Raw genomic sequence first — 22,573 nt, forward strand, 5'->3', positions numbered from 1 at the left:
TCAACAACAAGGTAAATGATACGATTATAATTATCAAATCATCACTTTTTCTTATTCAAAGTTTTTTTTTTCTAGAACGCTGTGCCTTGATAAGACAAAAAGATAGTATGTAGGAACCGATTCCTGTCCAATAATTTTTCTTCTTCCCCTCTACAGTTTCTTGTCGTTCAACCTAACGAACGAAAAAGCTGATTCACATGTTTCCGATATAATTTATTTCATAGTGACAATTTCATACAAAGATAATTGGTCTTCTCACCCCTGTCTTCGTATAGCCTATGGTTGGATATGAATCCCTGATCAGGGTTTATAGTAACCTAAAGTATTTTCATATTTTCCACTAAAGATTATTATTAAACTTTTCCCTGTAGTGAAGAAAATCGCTTTAGATAATTGATATCAGATATATTTATATTTAAAAAACAATTTGATATCGGATATAGCTGATCTCTTATATATTAAAAGAAAAGCATTACAACATATTTTTGTAGCCACGTGTCATTATCACAATCATTCTGAGAATCCTTAGAAAAATATGTTGGTCCATATAAATATATAATAAGCTTTTAATTAAACTAACCATAAATTAATCATGAATGTTCTTCATTGTTTCTTTAAATAAAAATCACGGAATTACCTAATGTGGCTAAAGTATATATGACAATTAATAATTTTGAATAATAAAGATTTGATAAAAATTAGTCTATTCTCTATCATTTTTTTTAATTTTAACTTATTAAAATAAATTAAACAACCACATTAACTATATAATAAAAATTTAGATTTTTTCGTATATGTTATATCTTGAATTTTTAAAAACTACTATAAATGACTAAAATTGTTAAAAATCTCACATTGAAATTTTTGTGATCCATGGTTTAAAATTTATGTTATAACAAGATACAAATGATTACGAAATTACATAAGTAGGAAGTATCATTTAATAAATATTATATATGTTTATAATAATATTTTTAAAAACTAAATTATATTCCATATAAAATACATAAGTATTTTAATTTCGAAATGTGCTCTGAATTGTTTTGATAAACTTTTTGAACAAATATTATAAATTTAATATTTAGATTTTAAACTTTGCATTGAATGTTTTTAAAATTATAAATTACGAAAACTATTAAACATCCCACAAATTTTTTATTGTTATCAGTGATTTCAAAATTTTGTTATAAAGAAATACAAATGATCAAAAATAATATGAGTATAAAATATTCTTTAGCAGATATCAATATTAAAAATCTACTATATATCCATGTTAATATCATATAAATTCAATTGTCACTACAAGAAAACGTTTCCGTAATGATGAAACATTACGAGGAAAATCTTTCCTCGTAAACTTACAAGTAGTTTACGAGGATGTTACGACGAAACTGAAATTCGTCGTAACAACGACGTAAAATTACAATGAAAACGTTTCGTCGTAAATACCTTGTAAATTTACGACGAAAGTACGTGGCAAACAATATTCATCGTAAATTTACGAGGATATTACGACGACACATGTTACTGTTATTCATTGGTGAAAACGTGTATTGAATGTGCTTTGAATTGCCTAATTTCGTTGTAAACTCGTTGTAAAACAGATGTAAGAGAGATGTAAAACCCTAGTAAAATATTCCTAGTAAAATCTTTGTTATACTTCACCTACCAAACTCGAAATTTTTTCTATATATATGTCATTTCTCACAACTCACTCTCTCACAACTCACAAACGAAAACAAAGAAAAAAAAATCTGAGGAAAAAAAAATTTTCCAAAAGAAATTCCCCAAAAAAATCCTAAAAAAAAAATTCCCCCCAAAAATTCCCAATTTTTTTTTTTTTTAAATGGCGGATGGCGGTAATATTTACGAGTTACGTAGTTGGATGTATTCCGATACAGATTCGGAAAGTGACGAATGCATTTCTGAGCTGGCTAGAGACTTTCATGTACCAGCCGGGCTCTACATCGCTCACGCAGGAAAGCGGTAAGATGTTATGCCCTTGTCGGAAATGCAAAAATTCAAAATTTGCACGTAGTGAAACTCTATGGAAGCATTTAGTACACCGGGGATTTACACCACAATATTATATTTGGTATCAACACGGAGAGGGTTATGGTGGAAATGAAACTAGTAGTAGTAATAATAATTTTGGGGATGCTGGTAATAATGAAGAACCGAATCATTTGCATAATGAATATAATTACCATCAAGAGGAGCATATGGTAGATCATGATAGGGTTCAAGACATGATTACTGATGCATTTTTAGAAACAACTACAACAATAGCTGATGAAACTGGAAATGTAGAAGAACCTAATTTGGATGCAAAAAGGTTTTATGAAATGCTAGATGCTGCAAATCAACCAATCTACACTAGTTGTAGAGAAGGTCTCTCTAAATTGTCTCTAGCAGCTGGGATGATGAATATTAAAACGGATCATAATTTACCTGAAAATTGCATGGATGCATGGGCGGAGTTGTTTAAAGAGTATTTGCCAGAAGACAACGTGTCTGCTGAATCTTATTATGAGATTCAGAAATTGGTTTATAGTCTTGGGTTGCCTTCGGAGATGATAGATGTTTGCATCGACAACTGCATGATCTACTGGAAAGATGATGAAAAGCTAGAAGAGTGTCGATTCTGCAAGAAACCACGATTCAAACCGCAAGGACGTGGGAGGAATAGGGTACCGTACCAAAAGATGTGGTACCTACCAATTACAGATAGGTTGAAAAGGTTATATCAATCTGAGAGGACTGCTGCATCGATGAGGTGGCATGCCGAACATGTCCAGAGGGATGGTGAGGTCGCTCATCCATCAGATGCAAGAGCGTGGAAACATTTCAACAAGGTACACCCAGATTTCAGTAAAAATATTCGGAATGTCTATCTTGGGTTATGCACCGATGGATTTAGTCCATTCGGAATGTCTGGGAGACAATATTCTTTGTGGCTAGTCATTCTTACGCCGTACAATCTGCCGCCGGAAATGTGCTTGGAACAAGAATTTCTATTCTTAACCATATTAATCCATGGACCGAAGCATCCAAAACGGTCGCTAGATGTTTTTTTTTAACCATTGATACAAGAGCTAAAGGAGTTGTGGTCAGACGGGGTGAGGGCGTATTATTGTTCGTTGAAAAACAATTTTACGATGCGAGCAGTTCTGCTGTGGACGATAAGTGACTTTCCTGCTTATGGAATGTTGTCTGGTTGGACAACACATGGAAGATTATCTTGTCCATATTGTCTTGGATCGACGGATGCTTTTCAACTGAAGAATGGTAGGAAGAGTTGTTGGTTTGATTGTCACCATCGCTTTCTCCCCATTTCTCATCCGTACAGAAGAAATAAGACATTGTTTAGGTACAAAAGAGTTGTTAGACACAGTCCTCCTCCATATCTCACTGGCCAACAGATCGAAGCGGACATTGATTATTACGGAGCTCAGGAAACAATTAAGTGTGGAGGAAACTGGCATGTTCCTGGAAATATGCATGATGGGTATGGTGTGGCGCACAATTGGCATAAGAAGAGTATATTTTGGGAGCTGCCTTACTGGAAGGATCTTCTTTTACGTTACAACCTGGATGTGATGCATATAGAGAAGAACTTTTTTGACAACATCATGAATACAATACTGAACGTCCATGGGAAGACAAAAGATAGCAAGAGGTCAAGGATGAACTTACCGGATATTTTCTCAAGAAGTGAGTTACATATCAAGAGCAATGGCAACGTTCATGTTCCTTATCTTTCGGTTGTCATCAGAAGCTAAAACAACTTTGTTTGACTGGGTTGCATCAGAAGTTAATTTCCCTGATGGTTTTGTTTCTAATATGTCAAGATGTGTTGAACGAGGTCAAAAGTTCTCAGGAATCAAGAGTCATGATTGTCATGTGTTTATGCAACGACTACGTCCAATTGCTTTTGTCGAGCTCCTTCCAACAAATGTACATGAAGCAATTGCAGGTAAATATTTATTTATAATATATGTACATATGTTATGAAATGTTATTAATTGGGTTACTTTAGCAATATACAGCCATCGGAGCATTCTTCAGAGATCTTAGCACACGTACATTCAAGGAAGAAGTCATCGAACAACTTCATGAGAACATTTCGATCATATTGTGCAATCTGGAGAAGATATTTCCACCATCATTTTTTGACGTCATGGAGCATCTAGTTATCCACCTCCCGTATGAAGCATTGCTTCGTGGACCTGTTCACAACGGATGGATGTATCCGTTTGAGCTTTCCATGAAACATTTGAAGGGAAAACCAAGAAATCTTGCAAAGCTCGAAGGTTCAATAGTTGCAGGGAGTTTGACAGCAGAAACATCTAACTTCACATCATACTACTATGCTCCAACTGTTCGTACAAGAAAAAGAGTTCCTAGAAGATATGATGATGGAAGAGTACCGACATCATATGCAGTTGATAGTGTTCCTGACATTTTCTGTCAAATTGGACGGTTTGGTAGTAAATTGAAAGAAGTATGGTGGTCATGTGAAGAAGATAAGCATAGTGCTCACACTTATATTTTGCTCAACTGCGAGGATGCAATAATCCGTTCCTTTGAGAGGTAAATATTCTTGTGAATGTTAATTATATAAAAAATGTTAATTATAGATGCTCTAATGCATTCATTTTATTTGCAGCATGTTTGATTCTCAAGTTGAAGAAGCAATACCAGGAATATCCTCAACTGAGGTTGACGCACAGAAAGATTAGCACTTTGTCAAGTGGTTAAAATCACAGGTATATATATATCTCATTTTAGCATTGATGCTATAAGATAATTTTAACGGTTATGCTTTTTGTAGGTTGAGTATGACGATCCATATTACCCTGAATGGTTTCACAATTTGGTCCAAGGTCCAGTAGCAAAGGTCACCACATCACCTATGTATTTCACACGAGGTTTTACCTTTCACACATACGAGTATGGGAGACATCGGGCAACAAGTAACTACGGAATATGTGTGAAAGGCGAAACAGATTTTTATGGGATCTTGCTGGAGATTATTGAAGTCGAATTTCTGGGATTATTGAAGCTAAAATGCGTCCTCTTCAAATGTGAATGGTTCGACCCCGTTGTGAACCGAGGTGTTCGGATTAACAAATTTGGTGTTATGGATGTCAATTCTCGGAGAAGATACAACAAGTTCTAGCCTTTCATCCTAGCTTCTCAAGCCGAGCAAGTTAGCTTCCTTCCATACCCTCGCCTTCGCAGTTCTGGGATAAACTGGTTAGCTGTTATAAAAATTACACCTCGTGGATGAATTGTTGCTAGAGAAGAACCACCTTTGCAAGAAGAAGACGCTATCAATGAAGTTGATGTACCTGATCAACAACTTAATGAAATCCTTCTGATCGATCCGGAAACCAAAAATATGAAGATCTTCCCGAAGATGTGACAGATGAAGCACGTGAAGACGAGTTCGATGGAAGCGACGATGATCATTGTACTGATCTTGATGAGAACGAAAACGATTCAGAATGACGTAATCTATGTAACAAATGTTGTTTTTCTTTTTCATTTTCTCATTTTAATGTATGTGTATCAAAAAGTTGTGTTTATATAATATGTTTTTAAAAAAAATAATAATAATAATTTGGAGTTTAGGGTTCAAGTTGGATAAAGAGGAAGAAGATATAAAGAAGAAGAGATGATGTTATAAGATAAGTAACTTTGGGGTTTAGGTTTTCTGGTTTCGGGGTTTAGGGTTAAGACTTGTAAATTCGTCGTAAACAAAACACGGGCCTGGTAAATTCGTCGTAACCTGGTCAACGTAAATTCGTTCTAAACATGGCCCACGTAAAGTCGTCATAAACAAAAACACGGGCCTGGTAAATTCGTCGTAACCTAGTCAACGTAAATTCGTCGTAAACATGTTCCACGTAAATTCGTCGTAAATTTAAAAACACAGGCCTGATAAATTCGTCGTAAATGAAAAAACGCGGGCCTGGTAATTTCTTCGTAAATGGAAACACGTGGGCCTGGTAACTTCGTTTCATGATGGTATCGGGACATCTTCTTTCGGTCCATCATCTTCTTCCGGTCCATCATAATGGCATCGGGGCATCTTCTTCCGGTCCATCATCTTCCGAGGTAGTTCCGGACTCTCAGACATCCCAGAGAGTTTCTTGGAGTCCTCCTCCTCATGCACCTCATATGCGTCCACCTCATCTGCCTCCACCTCCTCCTCCTCCAGCCGCTGCACCTCAGCCTGTCCCAGCAGGTGCAGTTCATCCAGATTTGCATGTGCCTCCATCTGCTCCATACGCGAGATATACAGTGGAGGAATTGCTAGCCCAGCCTGGACGAGAGGGATTGGATGTTCTGGATCCCGATAGACCACCGGGAACTTATTGGTATTTTTATTATCTTTTAGTACATTAAATTTTAAAATTTTTTTTTCTAACAATTAGGTTCTCTTTTCAGGTTTGAGGCCAACAACCGTGTTGGCTGGAGCGTGTCGGAGACGATCAAGGGCTACTACGACGGAGCCTACCCGAATTGGAGCAAGATTCCAGACCACCTTAAGACGACTTGGTTTAAATGTTTTGCGGTAATTTTTTTAAAAAATATTTAATTTAATTCTTTTAAAAATTTGTTTGTTTCAGCAAAGGTGGCACTGGTCTTTGGGAATCACAGAGAGGGTGAAGAGGGAATTCATTGCAAAGGTAAAGACACGCCTTTGCAACACTGTCTCCGATTGGAAGGACAAGTGGGAGATCTACGGTTATGAGGGAAAGCCCACCGAGCTCACGAAGGATGTATGGGATAATCTCATCGCCTTTTGGAAGCTACCCTCTTCGATCCGTAAGGTGAACTCATGCTCCGCTTCCCGAAGAACGAAGGACAAAGATGGTCATTTGCCCATGGTTCACAGAACCGGACAAAAGCCTCACGCCGGAATCCGTCTAGAAGCTGTAAGTTTGTTTCTAATATTTATTTTGAATTCTTTAATTAATTTTAATTTCATTATTTAATTTAATTTATTTTTTTTTGTAGTATGAGAAGACGGGAGTCTTACCATCTCTGTCTGATCTATTCAAGATGACTCACGCCACATCAGACGGGATTTTTGTGGATCCGACATCCGAGAAACTCTTCAACGCAGTGGATTCTCGGGTTGAAGAGCGGGAGATGCAATTAACTCAGCAGTCTCCCGATGGATTACCCGTCAAACTGACGACCGAAGAGGTCGACAGGATCTTCGAAGAGGTAAAACTTTATAATTTTATTTAAATAAATTTAACTATTTAATAAATTTTAACTATATTAATATGTTTTTATAGGTGGCTCCTAGAGAGAAGGGACGGAGAGTGGGCATAGGTTCTGTTAACGAAGTTTCTAAGGCAACTTTGTCATACGCTTCGAGACGGGATGAAGAGAACTCTTAAATGAGAGCTCGGATGGATAGGCAGCAGGATCGTTTAGACTCTCTTGAAGATCTGCTGGACGTGATGGCGGTGGAAAATCGGACTTTGCAGAGAGCACTAAATGAGAGGCGAGCAGCTCTTGGGATGCCAATACGGAATCCTGAAGATGCCGATCCAGACCGTTCTCAACCGAGTGACCGCCACCGACTACTTCGATAATATGTAGTAGCTTTTTTATTTTTTCCTTTTGTATTATGAATTTAAATATTATGTTATGACTTTTAAATATTTTTTAAATATATGTTTTGATTTTCATATTTCATTTTATATTTAAAATTTTTAAAATTTCGAATATTAAATAATATTTTTGTTTTAATTTAATATTAAATGGTAAGAAACTATGTAAATTCGTTGTAAACTTTACATGGATTTTACAACGAAATCCTCGTAACATTGTCGTAAGGTTTACGTGGAGCTTACATGGGCATCATTGTAAAATCCTCGTAAAGATTACATGGAGTTTACATCGAAATAATATGAGTACTTTACAACGAAGTATTACGTCTCGTTTACGACGAAATGTTTCCATCCATTTTACGAGGAAAAATTTCCTCGTAAACGTTACCACGTCTTTACGACGAAACCTCCATTACGACGGACGTTTAACAACGAAACGGTTTTCGATGTTTATTCGTCGTAACACCCATTTTACGACGAATTAACAAGGAATATTGTTCTCGTAAAAAATATGTTTTCTTGTAGTATGTGTACCATATAAAATAGAAAAAAATGTTTGTCTGGATTAATAAAATTTATTTATGTATTTGCATTTTATTATATACGTAATATTTACTAAATTTTCAATTATTCAATATACATTTATTATTTCATAATATGTAAAAAATCATATAATACATCAAAGTAATTTATATATAATATTCATCTCGCGCAAGGCGCGGGGTTAACCTAGTTTTCATATTATTTTCAGAATGATATTTAGAAAAGAGACCGTTTTGTATGGTGGAAAGAGAAGAAAAAAAGAAAGAGATTTAATGATCAAGGATCTATATGCTCCTACTAGTTTGTGAAGGAAAAACATAGGTGGGCTACATACACATGTAAACGATTAACGAATAATAGTATCTCTTCTTAACAACTCTAATCAAAACTTAAAACATGGTACCAGAGCAATATATGGACAAAAGATTTAAGAAGGAAATGAACGGTACCAAAGTGATCCAAAGATATATTCTAAATTCATGACAATTAAGTTTTTCTCCAGTCTCCATCGATGAGAAGCTTCACCCATATGTTATTATATAGATCTATAATCACTTATCCTTCAAACTCACGGGTAAAACCAGATACTCCAACTCACCTAGTTGGAAATAGGGTTTGGACCACTAGGAACTTCATGAGCATCATTTGCAAACTCTCTCCTTCTAGAAGTATGGCTGCAACGTGTGCGACCCTTTGGATGCAGATCCATTGTTGATGAAGCTGGAACAGAAGGTTCGAGAAGAACCCTCTTGAAGGGAGCAACCATAGATGTGGACCGATGATGAGTCATGGGGATTGCAAGGTTGATGAAGAGAATCAAAGATAAGAATATGATTAAAAGAAGAAGAGTATGAGAATGTGATGATATAGTATTGGTTTGGTCATTTGATGTTGCCATGCAATTTAGAAAATGAAATAACCCACCCCCCAAGATCACTAGAGGGTTCAATATCCATTAACCAGAAACGAACAACTCGGGAGCTGGTCAGAGACGCGAGAAAGCAGAAAGCAGAGAAGAAAATAAAGAAGATGAAGAAAACTGAGAAAGAGGAAAATCAGAGAGAGATTTTCATATTTTCACACACTCTTGCATTTTATTAATAAAGTAAAACCCAAAGTTGTATGCAGAACGATCACGAGGTATGAGATTACCAAATCGCCCTTTGTGCAAGCAGCGCAGGAAAGAATGGACATATAAGGTGAATTCAAACTAGGGTTTGAATAACGCGAGACAGAGTTATTCTGATTTCTCTCTCGCATATATTACTATTAAGCCCCTGAAAAGACTTAAAATTGTCGGTAGGCATGCCACTGCAGAACGAGAAATCACATGAAAGAGGACAAAGCGTGTAATGGTAATTGAGTCATTAAGCGATTAGCAACGAATCTTAAAAGCTTAGGCAAAAGGAAAAGGTGATAACATATATGAAAGGAGAAGAGGTGGAAGGAAGCAAGGTTCTTGCTTACTTTTCTTCTAGTTTTTCCATTTCTTTTTACTGTCTATTTTAAAAAAAAAAATATTTTTTGACTAACTTGACCAAACACCAATTGTATACCAACGTGTATCAGTACTAGTCAACGAGAAAATGCATATTTATGATTAAATTAAGCATTTTTCATAAATTATGCATTAATCATTTCCTTATTTTGTGTGGAAGTCAAATTATATATATAACCTAATATGATATTTATTTTCAAACTACGAATATGTCTTCTGTACAATAATATAATGTCAATGAAATCAACATACTGAAGTGAGGAAAGCGATATAGGAAAAATTGAACTTTTGGCTTAATTAAATTTTTAAGAAGATTATGAAAATTTGAACGTAATCCCCGATATTACTTTGGTACAGCAGCATCACGATATAGATACAAGACATGATACAATTGTGTATAGACTAATAGACAGGTATGATCTAACGAATTGACACAATTAGAAGAAAACGAGAAAACAAATTTTGGAGAAAAACCTCCAAAATTTGGATTCAAATTATTATTGGTTTAAATGGCAAATTTGTAATATAGAAGTAACACCTAATATAATTTGGTACACCATGTAGTGAAAGATTTTTGTTAGACGACGACGATTATCATGGAAGATAAAAAGCAGATCTAGCTAGAAGAGTATTTCTATTATGTAGGACATCTCTCTCTCTCTCTCACACACACACACATATATATATATATATATATATATATATATATATATATGTCAAAATTAAAGAAAGACAAAAATATATATATTTTGTACTGAATGAAAATTTAAAATGTTGAGATCCACTTAAATATGTTAACTAAAATACTTCTAAATGAGCTTTCTAATAATTAAATGAGATAGATATTTGATAAAGTATTCTTTAGGTTTTTCATGAGAATCTCTCCATGTTCTAATTACTAATTAGCCAACGACTTCTTGCATGATGTTTCGAATAACGACGTTCATACTGCATAGCTATGCATAGCGCATTTTTTTTTTTGGTAAAAGTGTATTTTATATATTACCTATATAAAAACATATCACAAGAAGAAAAAGAGTATACACGCAAATAAGGCCGGTGGGCGGTGGCGTTGGTGTATGGGAGAAGAGATCCAGCGATATTTTTCTCCGTTCTATCATTAAAAACACATATAATATTCGACTAGATTTTTAACAACAAAGATATATTCGATTAAATTTTACTAACAAAGAATAATATTTGACTAGATTAAGAACTTCCTTTGCGCATAATGAACATTATATATATAAATTATTTTATGTATTATATGTTCGTACATATTATAAATATGAAATAATAAATATATATTAAATAATTATAAGTTAGTAACTATTACATATATAATTAAATTAGTGTGAACAAATAAATCAATTTTATTAATCCAAATAATAGTTTTTTATTTGATAGGATATATAATTAAATTAAATGATATTAATATACATAATATATTTTTAATATTAATATCTATTAAATGATGCTTTGCTCATATGATTTTTTTAATCATTTGTATCTTTTATAGAAAATACTTTAAATTAATGATAACAAAATTTTTATTGTGGGATTAATAGTTTTAGTAATTTATAATTTTAAAAAATTAAATGTCAATGTTTGTTCAAAGCTTTAATCAAAAAAATTGTTCAAAGTAAATTAGAAATTAAAATATTTATGTATTTTATATGGTATATAGTTTAATTTAAAGATATATATGTATATATATATATATATATGTTTTAATCTTAATAATTAATTAAATTAGACTTTTTACTTATATGATGACAAAAAAAACTTATATGATTTTGTAATCATTTGTATTTTTTCATAACAAAATTTTAAACCATGGATCAAAAAATTTGAATGTGAGACTTTTAACAATTTTAATAATTTATTGTCGTTTTTAAAAATTCAAAATATAACATATACAGAAAAATCTAATTTTTTATAATATGGTTAACGTGGTTGTTCAATTTATTTTAATAGTTTAAAATTAACAAAATATGATAGAAAATAAACTAATTTTAATAAAAAAATTATTATTCAAAATCATTAATTGGCATATATACTTTAGCCATGTTTTGGCAATTCTGCAATTTTTATTAAAGAAAATAATAAAAAAAATTAATAATAAATTTATGGTTAGTTAAACAAAAAAATTATTATATAATTAGATGGACCGGCTCATTTTTCTAATGATTTAAGAATCATCATAATAATGATATGTAGGTACAAAAAGAAGTTGTAATGTTTCTCTATACACAGAGGATCACAAAGAGACTGTGCATATCTCCAATATGTGGATTGCTTGGGTCCATCGCTTTCTCGGAATGAGACCAACGAGAACAATTGTACGTCGTGGTCATTTTTGTCATTTGAGGCCTCCTTTCTGTTTGTTTTTTTTTTTTTTGATGAAATTTTAAATTTATTGAACTGTCAAAAAATGATTGTTATTTACAACCAACCTCCAAACTAAGAAATCAGATTTGAAGCTCCTATGAACTACATCGTTTGAAGAAACCACCTTTGAAGCATTCCTGCAAACTTGTGCTCATGTGTATACTTAAACGAAAAAATTCTGGTCCTGACTGCCTTTTCAACTCTTCTCTTCATTTGCTCTACTGTCGTTCGAGGCTGCTGATGTCTTCTTCCATTCCGCTCTCTCCAAATGTGATAAATGGTGGACAACAATTTAGCCAACACAGAATCCATAATTTGATGCATACCAATCAAATACTGAACTGTCCAGTGCCAATCCGGATTTATCCCACGACTCATGAGACCTTTTGCTAGTGCTTCCCAGACCGTGTAAGAGTATGGACATGCAAAAAACAAGTGATCTCTGGTTTCATCCCTTTCTCCACATAACTCACATCCATGTACTACTCCCCACTGCCTCATCCTATTTCCAGTTGATAACCGATCCTTCATAGCAAGCCAAGTGATGAAGGCATACCTTGGAACTCCCTGAGTAACCCATACTACTTTACTCCACTGTTCTCTATCCTTCTTCGCTCCGGAGCTCCACAAGAGGAGGAAGAAGCTAACAAACGAGCCCAAGCTAACACAGCAGAAGACCAAACTGAAAACCTGAGTAAACGCTGCTGGAAATGAAAGGCATAAGTTACGGTCAAGCACATACGGTCAATGCAGCTCCCTATCTGGCTACGCGACACAAAGGATGGAGCGGAAACATCAAGGAGACAAGGAAGTTATCTGCTGGAGCTTGGAAGATGGAAAATGAAGCACGGAAGGAGAGTGAAGCTCCTTGAAAACAAGCGCATTACCGACAAGAGAAGGCTTCACCTTGAGAGCAGGAGATATCGTCAGATGGGTTGTCTTCGAAATCCAAGGAGTCGACATCGAGAGCAGCAAGTTGAATCCAATCAATCACCGAAAGCATGCAATGGTTGACGTCTCATGACCTAAGAAACAGAGGTCCTCGGAACGGTGACCCTTGGCACCGCCTTTACTCCAACTGGAGAAGAGAACCTCTGACGAGACCTTGAGAATGAGTCCAGCTAGACACATGGGTACAAGCCGGTGCCGTTGAGAGGAGGAGGAGGCAGCGACGCTTCACCATCCATTCCGGCAAAGGCGAGATCAGATCTGACCCAGATCTGCTTCGATTGAAAAGCAGAGACCGGAAATCGAAGGCTCCTTAAGCTCCTTGATGAACTCTACTCCTCGCAGGTGCTCCAGAAAGACCACACACTCATGCAGCCCTCGATTAGATTCAATGCATTCCCATGAAAATCTAGAGGCACCACACAAAGAAGAGGAGGGTAAGACGAGGGTTAAGGGAAAGGCTAGAGAACAGAAGGGCATGGGTGGCGACCGGAGCTGGAGAGCTTCCAGTCACCGGAATCGAGAGCAAGGCGGCTGTGAAACTAGGGTTCTGAAGGCATGGGGGAGGGAGAGACACTAGAGAGAAAAGTTTTTCTCTATCTCTCTTGATTTTTTATCAAAATTTGTGTCTTTTGCTCGATGTGATCAAAATCTGTGTACAGTGAACGTATCTCACCATTTGGTGTTCGCATTTCCTACATACAGTAAAACCATTTGACTTTTTAATATAAAAAATTAGTTTTTACAGTTAAAAGAGTTCCAAATCAAATCCAAACCACTCTTAACAACTCCAAATATAAACAGAAAACAAATGTGAAAGTAAATCTATTAATTTTCGAATATTTCACTATACACTATGGAAACCATCGCCATATATTTTGGATTAATTAAAAAAATGGTGAACAAATTCAATGTTATTTTTGCATGTAAAAACTATTATCACCTAAAAATTTTGATCGAGTATTAGGGAATGCTTTGGATCTAGGGAAGGTGATGTATTCTTTCCTGAAAATTTTACTTTTGTTATCTTGGAACTCCCTGAGTAACCCATGCCTGCTTGAGGCATACCTTGGAACTCCCTGAGTAACCCATGCCTGCTTGAGGCAGAGTGCTTGACTGAACCTGCTTATAGCTATTCTCTTGACGGTTTGGTTAATTTTAGCTGTCAAGAAGTGCTTGGTATGGGAGTTAAATTTTGATGTATCTTGTCCTATAATGTTTATTAACTTCATTGTGCACCATTGTTGGCAAGCTTGGAGTTAATTCCTTAGTGTCTTTGAGGTTTTTTTATACTTTTTGCAGTTCCAAAGATTTAAAATGGCTGTAAAGCAGAATCTGGTTGCATTTCGGTTGTAACCAAAACTTCATTATACTAATGACATTTACAATTTGGCAAAAAAAAATAGTTCATTGTACACAGACTTGGAAAAAAGGATGATCCTTTTGATGAGGGGATCGAGTTTCATTTTTTCAAATGGTTCTATTGTATTTCTTAGGGCTTGGTGTGTACCCACATCAATCTTGGGTTCGATTCCTCCTGGGAATTAAATAATCATTACTTGGCCAGTCTGGGCTTGAGTTTTGGTCTAAAGTGGTTTACATGGTGGATCGTAACAGATGATGATCGGTTCACCCCCTGGCATTAGTCGGAATGTATTCCAAACTCGGATCAGGCAGTGTGGTAACTAGTCCACTTTGTAGCACTAAGTGTGTTCCTCCCGGGATCGACCGGATCAGCCGATAGGGTTTCTCAAAAAAAAAAAAAAAGAGGATAACCTCTGAGAGAAGAACCCGGTGGTTGTAGACGCATGAGCCAGTTGCTGGTGAGAAAGTCCAAATCTTCATACTTTATTGAGAGTCAAAAGGAAGTATTTCTAGACCATTATAATCTAACTTCGTAGTTTAAGTAAATAATATACTAACTAGATCATGACCCGCGCGCCCGCGCGGGTGTTTGCCTTGTAAAATCATTATATACTCATAAACGATAGGTAATCATTGTGCTTTAGAATTTGTGGTCAACGTTGTTCGATAATTATCGCATTGAATGTATTAGGCATGTGGGTTTGGTTTTCTGTTCCGTTCCGTTTTGATTATTTTGATTTTCAGTTTTTTTGATTCTAGAGATATATGAACCATTCGGTTATCTATATAATTCGGTTCAGGGTCCTCTTCGGTTCTTTCAGTTCAGGGTCGGTTCGGGTAACAATTATAAGAATCGACTTTTATCCAATAAATTTTGGTTTCTAATTCGGTTACAATTCGGTTCAGATTTTTTCGGTTAATTTTGGATAATCCAGGGTAAAAATAAAATTTTGGAAGGTTTTTGGATATATATATCGGGTTATTCGGATAAACTATAATATTTTGGATAAAAAATTATTAAGGTAATTTGGTTATTTAGAATAATTGGAATAATTTAAATACTTTAGATAAAAAAAAATATTCAAGTATTTCGATTTGTCGGATAGTTCGGTGTATCAGTAGTATGTTTAGAGTTTTTGGTATTTTTAATACTACATATAACTAATATTTTATGTATATAAATGGTATTTTGGATATTTGGGTACCCATTCGGTTCTCGGTTCTCTTACATTTTTGTATTACTAATACATTCAGGTATTAGTTATTTTTTGTGTTTAATTGATAATTATATATGGTACTCAAACCTTAATATTTAAAATGTTAAAATTACTAATTATATATCTATATTATTAATGGAGAACTTATTTTTGGACAAAAAATATATGTCTAAATATTTATTAATTATTGAGTCATATTTATTTTATATCTTAATATGTGTATTAAATGTGTTTTTAGTTCGTATAGTATAATGCAATTAGTAATACAAATTTAAGAAACTATTTGAAATTTAAATTATTTTTATGTCAGATACATAGTATTCATGTACAAAATTATAAATATTTCTGAATTTAGTTATTGTATATAATATAAATGGACTATTTATTTTGTACATGAAAAGTTGATCTCTTTTTAATAAGATATACTAAATAGAAGTTGACATTATACGAGTTAAATACACATAAGATCTATATATTTTGGAAAAATAATATTGGCAAAGTAGTTGATTTTGATTAAAATATTCTAGACCAATTATATGGTAAGATTTTATAGTAGTAATCACATTTTAGATTTATAAAGCAATGTGTTTTTAAATAGGATCGAAATATACGTGAGAGAATCACGATTTGAATATGAAGTTATTAGTATCCGAAAATATGTTAAACTGGATAGATGTTGATTTAAATTGGTTATTTAACCTTATTTATCGTGGTGCTTGTTATAACGTGAACAATTGAATTATTATATTTTAATCATAAAGAAGATTGGTTGCAGCGTGACTGTACGAAAATTATAATGGTTCTTTTAAAAATTTGAACGCAAGAATTGTCTAGCTGGTTTAGCAAATGATTCCATTATGACTTATGAGCTAATGCCATGATCAAGGAATTAAATACATTTGATATAAATCCGATCACTTTGATTTATAATTGTTTTGATAACCAAACATATACGATTGGTTATACAGTTCATACGAACTAATTAACACGAAAAAAGTTTGTCCCAAATGAATTTAAACAAACGCAAGTAATTTTGAGCCCATTTGCAAAGATTTTGAGCCCAATCGTATGTTGTATATTTAATTAGAAAATCTTTAATTAAAGGGAGTGGCATGAGTTGTAAATATTAAAGTAAATTATGGGTTAATTCAAATTTGTACTTCACTTTTAATAGATTAGATACTATGACAATATACATAAAAGAAAAACACTATAATGGAGGAGGATAGCTGGATAGGTTCTTTTTTATTAGCACTGGCGTCCGGTCATACCCGAGTTTGTCCTTTGACAGGAGTTTTCCGCAAACCTATAGAACACTCAGGCCGAAGCCTAAAAGTGGAAAAAGCGATACGCACTTTTGCCTTTGTGCTGAGTAAAATCGAACACGAAATCGCACATTACCAACCGGCAACCACCCGTGTGGTTTGTAACAAAAGATTTATCATTTACTGATTGTAAAGGATTGAATATAAGTATACGTTATAAAGTTAAACATTGCAGATTAGCAAGCGTGCGTGTAATGTATAAATGTAAAGGTTGTTTTTATGGACACCACCATATGGGTGATATCGATATGTCATATTTTGCTTCAACATTTAGCGAAAAGCATGAGGAGCTGAAAGATTGGTCCCATATCGCCATCTCCCATTTTTAGACAAGCTTTTTTATCTTTACTTTATCATCTTTTTTTTTTTTTTTTTACTTTTACCATTTTTATTTTCACAATGTAATGGATCTTCGATTTATTGTAAAAGTTTTCCACTTTTCATGTACATCCATTTTTTTATTAAAACGCAAAAAATTTTCATGGACCTAACTATTTTTTTGTAGGATTTTAAACTAAATACATCTTCTGTTATGACTTTATCCTCTTTAACTAAAAATATAAAAAATATTATTTGCATAGAAACTATTGACTTCATTACCTTATATGTAAGTCTACAATGTAATCCTAAGACTACAACTTCTCAAAACTTGTATTCTTTAAAAATTATTTTACTTGCTATTTGAATGGCTTACATACGAGGTGTAATTAAATGTATTAAAAATAAAAGTATATAACATAAGAATAAAAGTGTATAACACTAATGTGTACACAAATCTAACACAAAAATGTTAGTAGTATATTATATACATAATCTCAAATAGTAAACATCATATCAAATAAGTTATAACTAGGTAGTAACCCGCGCCTTGCGCGGGATGAGATTATTAATTTCGTTTTTAAATAAAAAGATATTAATTATGTTTAATCTGGATATCGGTTCGGTTCACATTGTTTTCGGTTTTTAGTCTCATAAAATATAATTACCATTCTAAATTCATATTTATTTTTCTTTGTTCGATTAAAATGAGTGAAGTTTTGATGTTCAATGGTTTTATTTTACAATTTTTAAACGAATGCAAATCAAATCAAATGTAAATAATAGTTGAAAAAAGACATTTAATATTATTTTTGTTGTTCGTACAAACAATGTTGGTGATGTTTTAAGATTATGTATTTTATATAAGATAATCTAATATTAGTTGTGTTGTTTGAACTTTCATATATGTTAGACATAATATAAAAAGTTGTATATTTATACTCATAGAAATTTGTTTTTATTGAGTTTAATAATATAATTTTTATTAATTGTAGTTTTTATTTTATTTAATTTTTTAATCCCTTAATTTTAATATAATTTATAAAGTAAAACAATTTGATTTTTGAATGGATATTGAGATTTTTATCTTTTTATTTCTATGTTATTGTTTTAAAAATGGATATTAAGAAAATACACAAACTAATTTTAAACAAATGGACTGTTGTAGGTTTTAAACCCAACATACCTTAATAAAAATGGACCATGTATTAATGAATCATTGAGTGAAAAGTTGATTAGAATCTTGGAACAGCCTTGTGAAAGAAATGAATCAAACTGATTCACCAGATCCTTTTTGATGGAAGTGTTAATCTCAACACCCCGCAGAATATAAAAAAAATCGAAACATAGAATCTGAGCATGCAAGTTTTTTAAAACTTAGTAATATGAAGAGTAAAGGATGCCTACATTAGAGTCGATTAGAACCATCTCAATGGTTAGACCACCAGCAACAATACTGCTACCACAAACGTATGATCTTCCTCCTAATCTTCCACATTAACCTGAATGGTTTCAAATCAGACACAAAAGTTATTGCAGCCACTATAGGAGAATGAGATAAATTTTGTAAGATTTTGAGTTTATGGAATAACTGAAATGAATGGGAGAAGCGAGTCTTATATAGTTTTACTATACCTAAGGCAATTCACGATGTATCTCCGTATAATACCAAATTTAATTTCATATCGTTTACCTTGTCAAGCAATCTTCGATATATATATTGCCATAACCTAAAAATGTGAAATATATGCCATCTAATATCATTAATTTACATTGCCAATCACTCACGACAATTAAATATTGTCCAAACCCATACGAAAACGGTTTAATTCGGTATGTGTACACTTGATTGATATCTTTTTAATATTCTTAACCATAATATTCTAATTTCGTCTAGGACAACCTTTTCATTCTCTTAAAAACACAAACTTAGGTTACGTGCATGAATAAACAATGTAAAAGAGGACTCCAATATGTATAGCATCAACAAAATCTTGCATTAAGGATGATAAGCTATAACACAAACATTGTTTTCTTCTTAGGTTGTAGATAAAGAAATTTTCATCTCTTACGTGCGTGTGAGATTTCTTTAAACGGCTGATTGTTGTTTTCTCGATAAGTATTATAATCAATGTCATTGATAGAAGTGAGAGTGTATACACTACAACGTCAGGTAGCATTGTAGAAATCGTTTTCGTTAGTGTATAACCCGCTTTTACAATGATAGCTTCTTGGACTGCAAGAGTCTACAGCAATCTGAGCGTCAGTATTGGCAGAATGCTACTTAGGTCCTTTCTCATTGTGATGCTACAAGTAACTACCAATGTCAAGTTTTGCATATTTGCTGAAACCTTTACCATTCAAGTTGCTACCACGAATTTTGTCTCTGAGTACTTATATTGTCTTTGGTGGGGTTTAAGAAATCTAAGGTATAACAACTTGATCCAAAATACTTATGGTGTATAAATTAAGATTATCTGGCGGTTTTGTTTTATAGTTCTTATGGCCAGAATGTAATCACAAGTGTATATTTTGGCGAGACCCTGTTCTGTATTACAATTTGTATTTTTGGGTTGATTCTCTTTACACTTCTGAACGGTAACATGCAAGTAAGCTTCAAAACTTAATTTTCATGACTAATTTTTTTTTGTTTTTTTTTCTAACGAAAGATATTGTTTAACTTTGTGGAAAGACATCATTACAATCGATGTCCGTCAGAGTTGAGGAATGGAGAGTTAAGTGACAAGACACTGAAGAATGGATGAAGTATCGTCAACTACGTCCAGAGCTTCAAGAACGTGTCCGTTTATTCGTTCAATACAAATGGCTTGCATCCAGAGGCGTCAATGAAGAATCAATCCTCCAGTATTTACCTACAGATTTACACCGAGAGATCCAACGCCATCTCTGTCTCGCTCTTGTCCGATGGGTACATACATCAACTATCTCCTCACAAGATTTGATTGCTTTTTATTTCATAAAATCACAATGTTTTCCCAAGTACAAGATCACAATACAATTTCTCTCAAGTTTCTCTGCTCAAGTTTCAAGACGAAATGTTTCTCTGCTTTACCCTTGATAATTATCGGCATGAGCTAAATCACAGAAACGTGCATGTGATTAATTGAATCAAAATAGGAAAGTTTTTGTCACCATTTTATTAGGAGGTCTATCAAGCTGACACGTGGCCAAGGTAATGTGAACGCATTAAAGTCAATACTTCTCTTTTAATATATAAGGGATTTTTTAGAAATAGATTAATGAAAGACATCTGTGGGACCTCTTTTTTTTTATTACGGATCTACTACCATGTATCCGATTCTAATTTTCATTATAATCACCAACAGAACCTTGAAGAGGTGGGTTAAAGAATTAATAGTAAGGGGAATTTCCTTAATTATTTGAACTATCAAGGAGAAATAGGAGTTACACGAGCAAATATATATATTTATCTCTACTAAAGGATTATTTTCGTAGGTAAAAGGACATATTAATATGCTTTGTGGTGTAGCTTTCACTAGTCAAATTGAAAAGAAAAAAATGTTAGGGAAATTATCGTAGGCCTCCACTTGATTCCAAGTTTCCAACCACAATAAACAAAAACGATTTCATGACAATTATTTTACAATGATGACATGTGATGCGAGACAGAAAGTAAAATAGTCGTGAAAATTATAGAAGAGTTTACAGCGATATTTTCTCTAGATTATTGAGTCTTGGCCTTATTCTTGAAAGTGATGCTTTATCAAACTTGCAAGGGCGTTTTATAAAACGCAATTTCGATATATAAATTAATAATGATGGGTTCATAATGATGGGTCATGAACATTCACCACACAGTTCAACGGGTGTATGGATTTAGATAGATAGTTTGGGGAAAGTTCAATTTATGGAGACACAAAGTTTTCTACGGCAAGAGTTTGTCTTGCATTTAGAAGTGGAAGCACTACGATGGACGATGGAGAGTATGTTTTAACATTTGACATGTTAGAGCTTCACGACGGATTACAAAGATTTGATTCCCATGATTAAGGAACTTCATGCTTGGCCAAGTTTTGCTACATAATTTGAGGATAGAGTTTTTTTGTATTTAAAATATATTTTAACTTAACTGTTTTTTTTAATTTTTAAAGGATTAACCTACTAATAGGTTTGGAAATAAAACTTTTAAAATAGAAAGACACTAATTTAGTTGTTGTTTTGAAATTTTAGATGCAACTTTTGTTAATACAAGAAACAAGAACTTGATTTTTTTTTGGCAACAGATGCTTATATTAATTAGAGGACCAATGGGTAAAGTCGGTTACAACCGGAGAGATTCTCGACGGTAAACTGATAAACGGAAATAACTAAAACAAGACGAAATATAGATGTGGCTAAGGAGAGAAGAGACCCAAAGAGAAGTCGAAATCGACTTTGAAGAACCCAATCAATGGGTTTTGAGAACAGTTGAACCATGTCTCTGAAGATACCTGAATCGCTGGTGGGAGAGTTATTAGTTGACCTTCTATGGACATTCCTTGTTGGATGAAAGTAGAGCTAAGAACACCGATAAAGTAATCGTCGGATAGAGCAATGCAAAGCATTTCCGAACGAGTCGAGGTACTCATCATGGCTGTTCGAGGCTTAGAAATGATGAGGTGCAGATATAATCCATAAAGGAGAAGACTAGGTGAGTCTGAGGCCATCGGGGTCGGGGAACATGTCCAAAGGAAAGAGGTCCACGTGGATGAAGCAAAACAAAGGACGGGGACCAGGGGCTGTTGCGGGCTGGACTCTAAAAGTTCGCCGGAGAAGCTGGAAGCCTTCTCTAGTTGGAAAGTGAAGCTCGTCACGACAGCTTGAGGGACGATAGTGGTGGTTTTAAATGACGGAGATCGGGTCATGTAGAAGGGAGGCGGAGACACGAGACTCACTCGAGATAGAGCCACAGCGAAGTCATGCGTGGTGGCCGACATCTCATTGTTAACGCTTCTGAAGACGGTGAGAACATGGATCTGACGAACAAGGGTCTCAATCCCCAGAGAAGACTCGATGAATACGTATACGGCTTGAGAAAGACATCTGATAAGCAATGTTGAGGATAGAAGCTCTGGTTTGAAGGTCGCATAGTTGACTCTGTGAAGAACTGTCGATGTTTGAGACGGCGTAATGTGATGGAAGCGCAGCGGTGGCATAGTAGCTAGTAGATCTGGCGAGTCTACACTTTTGCACAGTAGTTTCAGCGACGAAAAGATTGGGAGTGCCACAAATCAAACTTTGTGAAGAACCGTCGATGCTTGAGACGGCGTAGTGTGATGGAGACGCAGCGGTGATATAGTAACAGGTTAA

The 22,573-nt window shown here is 34.0% G+C and overlaps 1 protein-coding gene across 1 annotated transcript; it reads right to left on the reverse strand.

Annotated features, from left to right (window-relative positions):
* Positions 1 to 8,448: 8,448 nt before the first annotated feature.
* On the reverse strand, positions 8,449 to 9,493 carry LOC106443945 (CLAVATA3/ESR (CLE)-related protein 41-like). Its single transcript, XM_013885488.3, has one exon. It carries the CDS (start codon positions 9,076 to 9,078, stop codon positions 8,779 to 8,781), a length of 300 nt encoding a protein of 99 aa, XP_013740942.1. The 5' UTR covers positions 9,079 to 9,493; the 3' UTR covers positions 8,449 to 8,778.
* Between the last annotated feature and the right edge of the window lie 13,080 nt (positions 9,494 to 22,573).

The sequence above is a fragment of the Brassica napus genome, chromosome C7 (assembly GCF_020379485.1).
Source record: "Brassica napus cultivar Da-Ae chromosome C7, Da-Ae, whole genome shotgun sequence".
Taxonomy (NCBI): Eukaryota; Viridiplantae; Streptophyta; class Magnoliopsida; order Brassicales; family Brassicaceae; genus Brassica; species Brassica napus.

What these genes read in the sequence shown, in the direction of transcription:
- LOC106443945 (XM_013885488.3), bottom strand. Translation starts at nt 9,078, where the DNA reads ATGGCAACATCAAATGACCAAACCAATACTATATCATCACATTCTCAT.